At 37.6% G+C, this 14,693-nt stretch overlaps 1 protein-coding gene across 2 annotated transcripts in view; it reads left to right on the plus strand.

Annotated features, from left to right (window-relative positions):
• The window catches only part of VCAN (versican), a 111,964-nt gene that overhangs the window by 35,902 nt on the left and 61,369 nt on the right, over positions 1 to 14,693 (plus strand). Inside the window, exons 6-7 of one of the 2 annotated variants that reach the window (XM_043593251.1) lie at positions 4,293 to 4,586; positions 11,228 to 14,227. In XM_043593251.1, the coding sequence (XP_043449186.1) occupies positions 4,293 to 4,586; positions 11,228 to 14,227 (3,294 nt within the window). The remainder of the gene's footprint in view (positions 1 to 4,292; positions 4,587 to 11,227; positions 14,228 to 14,693) is intronic. The other variant, XM_043593252.1, reaches the window with a different exon arrangement.

Genomic DNA, 14,693 nt, shown 5'->3' on the forward strand with positions numbered 1-14,693 from the left:
AAGGCTCCCTGCTCTCCCCAGCCTCCTGTGCTCACTGGCAGTCTTTGATGCAACCCTGGAAGGCAATGAACCTCATGTGCCCTTTGCTTTGTACTCTAGTTTTTTGGCTCCTGCTTTGATGCTGTTTGGTTACCTGGTTTACTTCGCTTCTATCTTAAATCAGGTTGACACATAGGCAACCAGAAACATAACACTAAGTTGTACTTGCTGTGGATTTGCTGAGTTTGGAAAACAATGCTGTGAAACAGATCCATGGACTTAATTAGTATTCTCTGAGTAAAAGAAAGTTCTCCAATCAAATGGTTTACACATCATGACTTCCTTGTGGGGACTATCAATAAATACTATAATACTAAATGCTCTGATAAGTCTTGCATAGAAAAAACCTGTCATATGAATTGTATTTGTTTTCTAAATGCAGTTGTCCTTGCAACCTCTTTTCTGTAGAACACCTGCTCACATCTCAGGGGTCACCAGTTTTCGACACAAGACATTTTGGGAAATTATGTTCATTGAACATGGACCATAAGTTAACAGCCTTTCTGATCCACATCTTCAACAATAAACTTTTAGGGATGCCTGGGTGGTTGAGTCGGTTAAGCGGCCGACTTCAGCTCAGGTCATGATCACATGGTTTGTGGGTTTGAGCCCCACATCAGGCTCTGTGCTGACAGCTCAGAGCCTGGAGCCTACTTTGGATTCTGTGTCTCTCCCTCTCTCTGTCCCTTCCCTGCTCTCTCTGTGTCTCTCTCTCAAAAAATAAATAAACATTAAAAAAATAAGCTTTTAAAAGGTTAATCCTGATTTAAACAACAGGTTACCTACACTTATATTATGTTAGAAATGCCAAAGGATTGTCTAATTAAAACTAGGCATATAGGAGCACGTGGGTGGCTCATTCAGTTCAAGTGTCTGACCTCAGCTTAGGTCATGATCTCATGGTTCGTGAGTTCGAGCCCTGTGTTGGGCTCTGTGCTGTCAGCTTGGAGCCTGGAGCCTGCTTCAGATTCTGTGTCTCCTCTCTCTCTGCCCCTTCCCTACTCAAGCTCTGTCTCTTCTGTCTCTCTTAAATAAATAAACATTGAAAAAAACTAAAAAAAAAAAACAGGCATGTAGTGAATACAACAATACTTGAGTTATAGGTGTGTTAGGAATCAAAGACAGTAATATGAACTAGTTCAATTACTACTCTGCGTTCCTTTTGACTCACCTATTCTTTTTTTCTGGTTTGGGTTTCTATATAAAACTGTTGCTAGGATATTCTGGAATATTTTTAAAAAGTATAAGATGTCCTGGCCCTAATATTTTGAGGTTGATACATAGGAAGGGAAAAGTTTGAATAAGTTAATTTTTCTCATTTTTGGTATAGACTGTTCATTCTAACAGCTTCAAGATACAGTAAGATAATTGTGTAGTGTGGATACTTTATTATTAGATTTTTGAAGTGGGCAAAATAATGTTCATGTTAAACATGAACATGTTAACATGTTAACATAACATAAACATGTTAAATCGTGATTTAGGAGGTGTTAAATATTTACTTTTTAGAAATGAGTTAAAATAAATATTTTTCTTTTCTTTTGCTCATCTTGAAATAAAACAATTTGCCATATATATATTTATAAATGAATTATTTTGGTTGTCACTTTAAACTAAACTCAATGCCAGTTAACTATTTTTTTTTCAACTGAGTTAAATGAAACCTCATGGTGATATCTTTTTCGACATTTTTTTTTGCAGTGTTGGAAAAATTCCTACATATAAAGGAAAATAGATGACTTTAGGAATTATAGAATTTAATCAAATAAGTAAAATAATTATTTTATGAGTATTGGATAGATGGATGGAAATTGTATCCTGCAAATGCATTAAATAATTGATATTGTGATATAACGTCAGATTTAACAAGACTTTCTATATGAAAAGTTCTATAAGGGTAGGTCTTTATTAATTTAATAATAATAAGGGAATTCTCTTTGTAACCTACCAGCATCTTCTGAAACCTTTCTTTCTTTTATTACCCCAGACATGTTTGTGGTTTAAAACAGGGAAACCAGTTACCCATGAAATCGTGCTGTTATTTTTTTTTCATTAGCCGTTTGGTCTGGCCATTTTTGGAGAAGTTGATTTCCCCCAACATATACACTAACATTGCTGCTTGGAGTAGCAGAGTTTTACTCAACCGGTTACATTTCTTTGCCCTGCTCTGGTTGGCTGATCGCTCTTATTACTTTAAAAGAACAGTAAATTTTGCCTCCAAGTCGAAGTACGTCAGGACGTAGGAAACTAAGGCAATAGAGTGATATTCCAGCTGTAATAACAAATGCAAGTGTTCTACCTTGGAGGAAAACGAATTGGCACGCAGCCCATGTTCACACTTGCATTCCTTTGAAGTGAATGAGGCCACTGGAGGACACAGACACAGTCTGTCTGCCTTTCCCTGTGTTGCTTTAAGCCAAATCCATAGGTGAGATGAATCAGCTGTTCTGGACAGCAGCTATACCCAAAGGTCTGCTTCAGTGAGCTGTTTTTAATGTGCTGCTTGGGAAGGATGGAAGAAAAATAGCACCTTGTTTCTTAGCAAGAACTTGAAATTCCGTTCACTTAACAAGCATCATTGATACATGCTACGTAACTGGTACTGTGACTCTTATGCTTTTACAGCTTGTTAGGGAGGGAGGTAGTGCAGGAATGGGGAGGAGGAACTTATGTTGCTGTAGTGTATTTTTGGATTTGAGATTACTGACCTTGCCAGCCTAGACAATTAAGGACAAAAACCTATTCTCACGTCTACCTTACTCTTTTCAGTCAGGTAAAAGTCATTTTCTCTCTCTTCTTCAAATAGCTCTTGTAGGGATTTGGCCTAGTTTCCTCAGCAGCAATTTTAGATTTAGAGTGACAAAAATTGATATGTGTGATTTGGCCATTTTTCCCGTGACTAATTTTTCTTGTTTTAGAAAGCTATCGCACACTCAGAGAGAGTAATGGCTCTATTCATTTTTAACAAATGCTGGTTACATCTGGATTTAGTCAGGTGAGGATCTGAATCATGAGAGCTCTAGAGTCCCCGTTGTCTAATATATCACAGAATCAGAAACAGGACCCGCGGCTGCTGCAGTGATGGACTATTGATATTTTAGCTTCTTCCTCTCTGCCACATTTTATATTCCTCCTGCCTGATGGATTAGCTTAGGTATTCTCTACTTCTGCCTCTTTGAGCCACTTGTACCCAACTGTGAAAAGCATCATTTGATTTGCACTGAATTTATTTCAGCCAATTGTTTTGTTAGCTGTCCAAGTACCAATTTAACAAACTCTCTGACGTTTCCGGAATATTTTATTGTGACATGTTAAATTATAATGAACATATTCTCTGCCAGTTGGGCCTGGTGATGAACAAAGTAAATGTTCAGCCTTTCTTTGTTAATCAATAAACAAATGTAGGAGTTTCTCAACCCTAGTTAGCACCCCTGCTAGCATATGTAGTTATCTTTGTGAGAACTGGAAAAAGGACAGACGGATTGCAAGAGGTATTCACCATGGACAGAGTAAGTAGAAAAGAAAAAGGTGCCCCTTCCTTCAGGGGACTTTGGTCACTTTGACCAGTTGAGTGGAAGCTGATGTTGGCCTCCATTCACTCTGAGCCCCGGCTGACATAACAATCACACAGCCCCAGCAGGCCTCACACATAACAGCATTCCATCTTGCTTCTGTCTCTTCCTACCTTCAAACCTTGTAGTTTTTCTTGTTTTGTCGTTTAATTTGATAGGAGTGAATCCATTTTGATGGTAGAGATATGTGAGAAGGAAGGTCTGAGAACTACTGTTTGCTTTCAGGTTGACCAAAGTGAAATAACCTTGGTGACATTTCAATACAGTTTCCCTTTCCAGCATGCATTGTTAAGTACATTGCAGGCCTTTTCACTGAAGAGAAAACTCATTTTCCAGATAGTAATCCAAAGAATCCATTGGAAAGGTCTGTTCATTTTAAAGAATTTATCATAACTTATTATCAAATGATTGCTTCTGTATATCCGTAGGCCATAAAAGCAGTCATCTGATAATAAAGTTAATATATATGAACTTTTCTGGTATGTGTTATTTCTTATTATACATGAATAGTACCGAAATTGGGTAATTGTTATGTTTACTGCTTTAAAGTATCAGAAGCTGCCAGTTTACCATGAAAAAAGTATTATATCCTTCTACCTCGCCCCACCCACCCGTAAACTGGAAAGGAATGAATCGTAAAACTTAGAGTTTTGTTTTGTTTTTACTCTCTTCTTATTCCAGGTGACGTGTTCCATATCACTGCTCCCAGTAAATTTACCTTTGAGGAGGCTGAAGAAGAGTGCGAAAACCAGGATGCCCGGCTGGCGACAGTGGGGGAACTCCAAGCGGCTTGGAGGAATGGCTTTGACCAGTGCGATTATGGGTGGCTGTCGGATGCCAGCGTTCGCCATCCTGTGACTGTGGCCAGGGCCCAGTGTGGAGGTGGTTTACTTGGGGTGAGAACCCTGTATCGTTTTGAGAACCAGACAGGCTTCCCTCCCCCTGATAGCAGATTTGATGCCTACTGCTTTAAACGTAAGTGTTTGCTACCTTTTTAAAAATTACAGATTTTAAAAACATACTTCGAAGACATGCATTGGTGTTCAACTGATGGGAATGGATCCCATGTCTTGCCGTGTGTGCACAGAATGGAAACAGTTCAATGACTTCTGAAGGCAAATACATGGAACAGCAGCAATATGGTTAAAACAGGTGGAAGTTTGACAAATGCTATTTTTGAAGTGATAAGGAAATGTCGAGTTGAGGTCTTAACAGTGCTTCCATTGCACCTAGAACCACAGAACACATTTCCGATTAGTTTTTGTTTTTTTTTTAACATTAATTGCAGTCCTTAAATGTAATTAGAGTGTTGGTGCTATAATGTTGAGGCCAACTATAGCTGAGTTGAATTCTTGAATTCTGCTTCTTTTGTCTTTGGTATGTCTTTCTTTGAAATGGCGGAGAATTCAAATTTCAGTAATTGCAGGTGAGTACTTGGAACCGAGATGGATAATCATAATGTTCAATTAATTCCTAACAAGGAACCATGCTGTAAATAAAAATCTCCATTTATCTTATTTTATTTCAGGTCATGGAAATACGTGCCTTCTCATCATTAATTCTGTAGTACATATTGAAGTGCAGTATATGTTGTTTGCAAGGTGTAACATAGCCTACTTTCAATTTGGTTTGCTACTTAAAACTGATCTTAAGTAACATTTATCCATACATGATTTACTTATTTAAAATTATCAGATGTCCTTAAGTTATTTTAGCAGTCGTAGCCACACAGTATGCTTGTAGAATTTGCTTGGTCAAACAAGCAAGTAGTCTAGAGTCTCACTGTGACTTTTACTGGTCTGTATTGTGATAGCAAAACAAAAATTTCCTAGAATTTGGGGGAGTATATTCAAAGTAGAGCCATGTCATATTGAAATATAGTGAAAGGTTTTTACTAAGTTTCGAATATATCTTGTTTTAGCTATGTGTAACTGAAACGAGTAGAAAATACACTAGCTTATTATGTAATTGGTTTCTAAAGTGAAACACACAGGCATTCTTTGTCAACCAAAAAGTCATGCTAGGATGTCTGAGTATTCCACAGAATAGACGTTAGTGCAATGGAAAGGCACTGACATGTTGCTGCCTCCCTGCTAAGGGGCCTTTGCCCACATCTCCTCCCATTGACTCAACTCTCTGAGTGTGAAAGCCATGTTTTGTGTTTTGGCATGGTACAAGCTGGCTATACAAAGCCATTGAAAATACTAACTTTTGTTCCTAGACTGAAACAATAGAAAAGGTCTTCCTTAGTTATTTTTTGGGGGGCCGGGGGGGGGGGAATTAAAACAATAATAAGGGAAGCCTATCTCTAAAAGTAGAAAGATATACATTTTTTTTAAGCCACAATCTCCTAACAGTGACTTTCAAGTAGTTCAAGCTCTCAAATCAGTTTTACATTAAGTGACTATGATTAAGAACTAAAATCAGATTGCTGTTGGGATGTTTAATTAGGGAAGAAGTGGAATTATCCAACCTGACTATCTTGTTAGATTGCATTTTCTCTTGCTTTATATAAAACTGGCAAGACAAAACTTTTAAACAACCTTTTTTTTTCACCCCTAGGGTAAAACTTAAACCAAAGGCTGTCTGTAGCCACCAAGAATTCATCCTGATGTGTTTTAAATTATTTATTTAAATGAGGAATTCACATGAATGTATGAAATAAGATATTTCTATTCAAATACAATAATTACCTACTAAAAATCTGCATAAAATCTGAGAAAAGTTTGAAAATTCAGGTCTAGTTTCCTATTTTTTCCCCTCTAATTCATTTGAATTCATATAACTTGGAAATATATAACTTCCAAATATCATGATTCAAATTTTGGGTTTTTTTTTTTTTCCAAACCAAAGGGTAATCTCATCTATTACAAATCTAATCTAAGGGTTAGATTCTTGTTTATTTCTTTCCTAAAACCTACTATATTCAAAATTGATTGGGCATATACAAAATTTAGAAGGCTCAGTCATAACATAAAAATCTTTCTTAGTCTTTCTTAAACTACATGCAGTGCCAACTGCTTCCCCAAATTGCTAAATCTTTTTTCAAGGATTCTTTTAATGTATATATTTTAAACAATGTAAAAAATACTCTCAAAATGACTTGACTGCTGTTCACTTTTCCCACACAGTTGAGGTGTGACTAAGTTTTTAGGGTAAAGTTTATAAGAGTTGTGACCTTAGCAGCAGTTCCAAAAGTGATTCCAGAGATGTATAGCTGTTTGCTCAAGCAGGGGAATTTAGAAGTATAACCATATTTTTCTTGTTTGCTTTTTACCAAATGTAGATGGTGTTTTTAAGCCACTTCCTGGTGAATGAACAATTCTAAAACCTCACTTATAATTCTATTTTCCTTTGAACATTACTGAATAGAAATTTAACAATGGCTGATGGCAAACATAATTAGAATCTGTTCATGTCAAGTTGATTTTAAAAAACCAGGAAATTAATACATTTGTGAAATAAAGTTTTCCTGTGTTATTTCCCTGTGACAATTAAACTAAATTGTGCACTTTTGATTTTTTCCAAGGTTGGAGACTTAGGACTTTGAAAAATCACCCATACATCCCCAAATTTGAGTGAATCAAAGCCATTCAAGACTCATGATAATCTCTCATGTAATATCATTAATGATCTCCAAGCCAGGGAGATACAGCACGTTTCCCAGAAAAACCATTCTAATATCCCATTACCATTATTCTCAGATAATTTTTCTGATTATTTAAATTCATTGCATTAGACGTTGAGCCCTTTTTTCCTTTTTAACTTGGAGACCAAAATCTAAATAACAGCCATATCTATTATTGAACACAATTGTTCATTTGTCCCTAGGCATCTTCCTCAACTGAAACAATGTCCTTGTTTTGAAATGTTAATTTCTAAGCCCCTGGATCATCTATGTGATCTTGCTTTGAACCTTCATTATTTTTTATATCCCTCTGTTTGATTAAGCTAGGGAGCTAGAAATTATGGTTTAGAGAAGGTGAAATAAATTCTCACCACTTCATATGCTACATTTTCACCTATTTGTTCACTTTTAAAAGTACCCTACCCTTCTAACCTTTGGGGTGCTTCTTATTCTCTTCGTGCCCTCGATCATAATCTGATCATAGGCACCCAACTAATCTTTCCCTAAATGGTATTTTAAATATGTTTTCTGTCTATTGAACTTCAATCTGTTAGCATTCAATCACTCACTCATAAAACTTTTTAAAAATAGTTTGAATTCTAATACCACGGTTCCAACCTTTACGCTTTATTTAACAATGAACTCAGAATCAACTTATTGAATATCCACTCTATTTGTGCTTTCTCATGTTTACAGTTATTCACGTATAAGACATTTTCATATAGAAGAACTAATTTGAAATTAATAATTTTCATATAATGTACGCATCCTGGGTGTGTGTTAAATCGACTGTCGTGCTGCTAATAGGGGCTTTATGTTTTATTGGGAAAATCTGCCTCGTGTCTTATAACAGAAGCACAAAGAAGATAGTCCATAGGACATAAAATATATAAGTACAGTGATCCAAAACATCTGTATGGCAGACAGCTGCAAAGGTTGGAAGGGAGCTTTGTGGGAAGAGAAGTATGCTGATTTCTGTTGGCTTTCTCATTAATGAAGTTGAAAGAACACTGGTAGTTTTCCAGTTCAGAGATCTCTCCATGTGAATTCTTCTGGGAGGACACTTTTGGAATAATTTGGAGCTGCATTTTCACCTTTATGATAGTCATCATTAATATAGCAGCCTTTATTCTTAAGATACCTCTTTGTAGATATTTGTGGTTTTTGAAATTATTTCCTCTTCTTGAAATGGTTGAAGCAAATGGCACAGATAATCAGATATTCTGACTTAGGATGGAAATCAGCTGTTAAACTGACGAAAAAGCCACCCAACCCCAAAGGAAGTCTGAGGTTTTCCATTCCAAATAGTAGAATTAATTAAATTATAAGCAGACTTTTAAACAGAGTTCTAAAATTATTGAAAACCCTTGTTTGTGAAAACAAAGTCACAGAAATCCTGGCTTTGTAAGGGAGATTCTCTGAGATGTAGTGCCATTGCTTTCCCATGCTCCAGGACTAGAGGAAGGCAACACCAAATGGTACCGTAATAATCGACAGTGACGTACAGTTTCATCTTTAAAAGATGAGTCCTTCATTTCTGGAACACTATAGAAGCATTTTCATAGCATCATAGAAAGTTGCTAGCACGGAACTTGGATTGAGACATAGGACAACCTGATCCACAGGCCTTCTGTTTGACCCTAATGCCATATCATCGCCTTTTAAGTTAATTTCATCAGCCACGAAAATACTCTGAGAAAAGCAAAATCAGCTCTCTTGCTGTCATTAACAATAATGCGATTAATTTTTCTCTAATAAGCAGTGTCATAAGTGTTTATGTTATGTTTCCATGGGAACTTTTTCTGCATGTATATTTTACTGTTTCCCAAAAGAAAGCTGTTATAAGACAAACATGATATTTGGCAGTAAAATGAGGTAACAGTTATGGAATTTCAGAGGATAGAGAATTGAATTAGAAGAAAAAGAGTCAACCACACTTTGGCTCCTTTAGTTGTTCATGTCAATCAAAACAGACCAAAGCCTCTTCCAGGAAATGAATATAGAAAAGGCTTTTCTTTACAGAGAGAGAGAGAGAGAGAGAGAGAGAGAGAGAGAGAGGGAGGGAGAGAGAGATTATTTAGTATGTTTTTGTTTAGTTTTGTTCCAACACAAAAGGGTAAATAGTGACAGACTTCGAGGAATATTTAAATGTTACCATACTGTAAATGACCAGCAAGTTTTCATTACAAAATTCGTGGATCTGAGCTTTAGAATGGTCTGCAGAATGACCACAGCTAATAACAGCTCATAGCAAACAAAAATAAACAACATGTTACAACTCAAGTCTGATTTACAACAAAGTCACATCATCCTATCTTCAAATTTTCTAATAGACTTTAGTTTTTAGAGTACTTTTAGTTTTTAGTTTTTAGGTTCACAGTGAAAGTCAGTGGAAAGTGCAGAGGTTTCCTATTTACCTCCTGCCCCCTCTGGTGCGTAGCCTCCCCCATTGTCAGCATCCCACACCAGAGTGGTACATTTGTTACAATTGATGAATGCATGTGGACTTATCATAATCAAAGTTCATAGTTTACATAAAGGCTCATCTTTTATGTTGTACCTTCTGTGGGCTTGGACAAATATGTGATGACATATATTTACAATTCTAGTATCATACACAGCAGTTTCAGTGTCCAAAGATCATTAAATTTTGACAGAGTAGATGGAGTTCAAAGATATCCACTTTGGTTTTCCCTTTGGAAAACTCCTGTTTGGGGATTATTGAGAGTGAAACACAAGGTATTACAAATACTACAGATATTGCAACTCTTATCAGGGAGACAGGCAATATGCATACAACTATTTTAAATCATACAGGATGTGGTGAAATAGTGACTACGTGTTTCCTTAGAACAGTTCCTTCTGAATTTAGTGATGACTACTTTTTGATTTTTGAAAATCCAATTTTTTTTAAGAAACAAAAATCTTTGCGTACTAAGCCGCTGCATGTTCCCTATGTTGAAAAGGAATCTCGTCTATAACACCGTCACTTTTACACACGTTTTACATTTCTTTAAACAGGACAGGCCATTCTTTGTAAATCTGGAGTTATTATAATGTAGCATTTTATGATGACATGTTACTTTTTATTGCCTGAGACCGTTCTTTCTGATGCTCGGAGTTGTTTCCAGTGATTTGTAATTACAAACCTAAAATATATCATGTGGGTACTTCACTTCCTGGTCTATGTTCGTATTTCATGCTAAAGTAAGCCTGGAACCAAGACCCTTAAGAGTTGCAAACATAGTGTGTGGAACATAGAACAAAACACAGAAGTATCAAAAACGCCAAGCAGCCTCTGCCAGAAACATCTTATTGTTTATTAGAAACAAGGCTGCACTGCAGAGTGGAAAGGAAGATGAAGACAAATGTCTCAACACCTGGAATCAAGTGAAGAGTGGTATTAAAATGTTTAATATCCTGTTTTTATGAAACCCCCCACATTATGGACGATGTAATAGTTTACATGTATCTTGGGTACATTTGATGTGGCTTTTTTGTTGTTTTGCAATCTGAGGCACTCCCTCTCCCCTGAGACACAGTGCAGCTTGAAAAGGAGGGAGAAAGATAGAGGCAGAGTACACAGGAACCCTTCAGGAGAGTAGTATTACCAAGTTTTCCTACTAAGCTTTGATTTGCTGCTGTAGTTTCTGATAAGTAACCTATCCACTGTTTCCAAACTCTACATTCATATTTTTTTGGACTTCTCTTTATCTTAAAATACATAATATTCATTTTCCCTAACCAAAAACAGTCATTCATACTTACGGGTAAAAGCAGTGATAACCCTTACGATATGAAACAAGTGATCAGTTTGTGACTATAAAATGTTCAATTGTCTGAGTTAATTTAATTATAGTTTCTAGATTCCCTTCATCACAAACGCTTTTGGGTCACCCCAAAGTACACAGCAGCACTTGACAAACACTGGACGTACAACTTTTTATTAGTGACTTGTCTAATCAACTCTTTGAAATTATTTTTCTAGCTAAACAGAATATATCAGAGGCTACAACCATCGAACTGAATATCCTTGCAGAAACTGCATCATCCAGTTTTTCTGAAGAACTACAAATGGTACCTGACAGAACAACACCAGTCATCCCTTTAATCACTGACTTACCTATAATTACAACAAAGTTCCCTCCTGTGGGAAATATAGTCAGTTTTGAACAGAAAACCACAGTTCAGTCTCAAGCTGTCACACACAGAGTAGCCACTGAATCATCCACACCTACTGGGAGTACCAGAAAGCCTTGGGATTTGGACTACGACTCACCTTCTGCATCAGGACCACTTGGAGAGCCAGACATATCTGAAATTAGGGAAGAAGCACCCCAAAGTACAACCGTCATCCCCCGTCCTGCTCCTGATTCATGGGATGGTGTCAGGGAAGACATACAAACACGAGAATCAGTTACCCAAATTGAACAAATAGAAGTGGGTCCCTTGGTAACATCTATGGAAATCTCAAAGCACATTCCTTCCAAGGAATTGTCTGCAACTGAAACACCATTTGTATCTACAACAATGACGTTGGAATCCAAAACTGAAAAGAAAACAGTAAGCGCTATTTCCGAATCTGTGACCACAAGCCACTATGGATTCACCGTGGGAGAAGATGACAGGGAAGACAGAACATTTACAGTTAGATCTGGTCAGAGCACCTTGGTCTTTAGCCAAATACCTGAAGTTGTTACAGTGTCAAAGACATCAGAAGACACCACCTCCACTCAACTAGAGGACAGGGAGTCAGTCTCAGCCTCAACAATTATTTCACCTGTAACTCTGCCTGACAGTAATGAATCAACTACGGACAAATGGGAAGAGAAACAAACTAATGGAAGGATAACTGAAGATTTTTTTGGCCAGTATGTGTCTACTACACCTTTCCCATCACAGCATCATACAGAAGTAGAATTGTTTCCTTATTCTGGTGATAAAAGATTAGTCGAGGGAATATCCACAGTTATTTACCCCTCTCCACAAACAGAAATGGCACAAGGAAGAGAAAGAACAGGAACACTAAGTCCAGAGTTGAAAACAGATACTTACACTGATGATGAGATACAGGAAAAGATTACAAAAGATCCATTTCTAGGAAAAATAGAGGAAGAAGACTTCTCTGGAATGCAGTTCTCAACCACTTCCTCAGAGCAAGTTCATCTTACAGAGTATTCAGTGGAAATGACCAAACCTTTTTATTCTCCAGCACTGACAACAACAAAGCCCCCAGAAGCAAGAGATGTGGAGGAAGACTTTATGACAACACCAGTTGAATTAGAAACAGATGGCTATCAAGAAACTACAAAGTATGATGAGGGTATTACGACAACACATTTGAGCCACAGCACTTTAAATGTGGAGGTGGTCACTATATCAAAATGGGCATGGGATGAAGATAATACAACATCGAAGCCTTTAGAGTTCACAGAACATGCAGGCCCTCCAAGATTACCCCCTGCCTTACTCACTACTACAGAAGTGGGTGGAAATGATAAAGAAATTCCAAGTTTCACTGAAGATGGAGGAGATGAATTTACTCTTTTTCCAGATAGTACTCAAAAGCCATTAGAGGAGTTAACTGAGGAAGATACAGCAGGCCACGGGAAATTCACAGTTGGATTTCAGCCAACTATGTTAACTGGTATTGCAGAAAAGCCAACTTTGAGAGATTCTACAATCGAAGGAAGAGTTCCACTTGTCACAAGCACGGGAGGCCAAGTTGTTTATGCAACTACAGAAGGAAGTGCTTTGGATGAAGGAGAATATAGGGATGTCTCTAAGCCAGTATCTACTGTCCCCCAATTTGCCCAGACTTCGGAAGTAGAAGGATTGGCATTTGTTAATTATAGTAGCACCCAAGAATCTACTACTTATGTAGACACTTCCCATACCATTCCTCTTTCTGTAATTCCCAAGACAGAATGGGGAGTGTTGGTACCTTCTGTTCCCTCAGAAGGTGAAGTTCTGGGTGCACCCTCTCAAGACATACATGTCATTGATCAGACTCATCTTGAAGCAACTCTTTCTCCTGAGAGTCTAAGAACAACAACAAAAATCACGCAGGGAACAACTCAAGAAGAATTCCCTTGGGAAGAACAGACTTCAGAGAAACCAGTTCCTACTCTCAGTTCTGCAGTTGACACAGCCAAGGAGGCAGCAACACCTTTAGATGAACAAGAGAGTGATGGGTCAGCATACACAGTCTCTGAAGACAGATTGGTGACAGGTTCTGAGAGAGTCCCAGTTTTAGAAACAACTCCAGTTGGAAAAATTGAGCATAGTATGTCTTATCCACCTGGTGCTGTCACTGAGCACAAAGCAGAAACTGATGAAGCAATAACACTAATGCCAAGCATAGGATCAGAGGTGTCTTTAAGTCCAGAGCCTGAACGAAAGTATGAAACAGAAAGTACTAGTCCAGGGGGATTTGTATCACATTTCGGCACCCATGTTACCCAGCTTATAGAGGATACCACTACTGAGAAAAGAGAGAAAACATCTCTAGATTATATGGATTTAGGCTCAGGATTATTTGAAAAGCCCAAAGCCACAGAAATACCAGAATTTTCAACAATTAAAGCCACCGTTCCAAGTGATATCACTGCCACCTTCAGTTCAGTAGAAAGACTCCACACGACTTCATCCAAGCCGTCTCCAGCACGCACTGAGAAACCGCCTCTCATTGACAGGGAACCCGGAGAAGAAACAACCAGAGACATGGTAATCATTGGAGAATCAACGTCTCGTGTTCCTCCCACTACACTCGAGGATGTTGTAGTGAAGGAAACAGAAACTGATATTGATAGAGAGTATTTCACAACTTCAAGTACTCCATCTGCTACACAGCCAACAAGACCACCCACTGTGGAAGGCAAAGAGGCCTTCAGACCTCAGGCGCTTTCCACTCCAGAACCCCCAGCAGGGACAAAATTCCACCCTGACATAAATGTTTATATTATTGAGGTCAGAGAAAACAAGACAGGTAAGTCTTTGCTTTCTAGACATACCAGTCAAGGCAATCTGCATTTTATCTTGAAAATTACTTTTGGAAAAAAAAAAATCAACCTACCAAATGCTGCCATTAGAAGATAACTGGAGTGTGAAAATTTCTGTATTTTAGCTGCATATATTTGTACAAGAATTGGAAGAATATGTTATTTGGAAGAATGTTAGATACGAGTGTGTTTTTTAAAGTTCTAAGAAGCCCTGCTTTGTCATCTAATATAACCAATCATCACTGTTACATCACTTCAGAACATGCAGAACAAAATGTTTTAATTTCAGTGTCTTTCCATGCATTACTACTCAAGTGTAGTACTAGACTGTGTTAACATTCCATCGGTCTTTAACTATTAACCTTCAGCACTTACATTGTGGACAGCTAAAACTGTATTGGCACATGTCTAAGGCTGATAGAAAGATGTCTACAGGTGTGCTTTGCGTTTTCT

The sequence above is a fragment of the Prionailurus bengalensis genome, chromosome A1 (assembly GCF_016509475.1).
Source record: "Prionailurus bengalensis isolate Pbe53 chromosome A1, Fcat_Pben_1.1_paternal_pri, whole genome shotgun sequence".
Taxonomy (NCBI): Eukaryota; Metazoa; Chordata; class Mammalia; order Carnivora; family Felidae; genus Prionailurus; species Prionailurus bengalensis.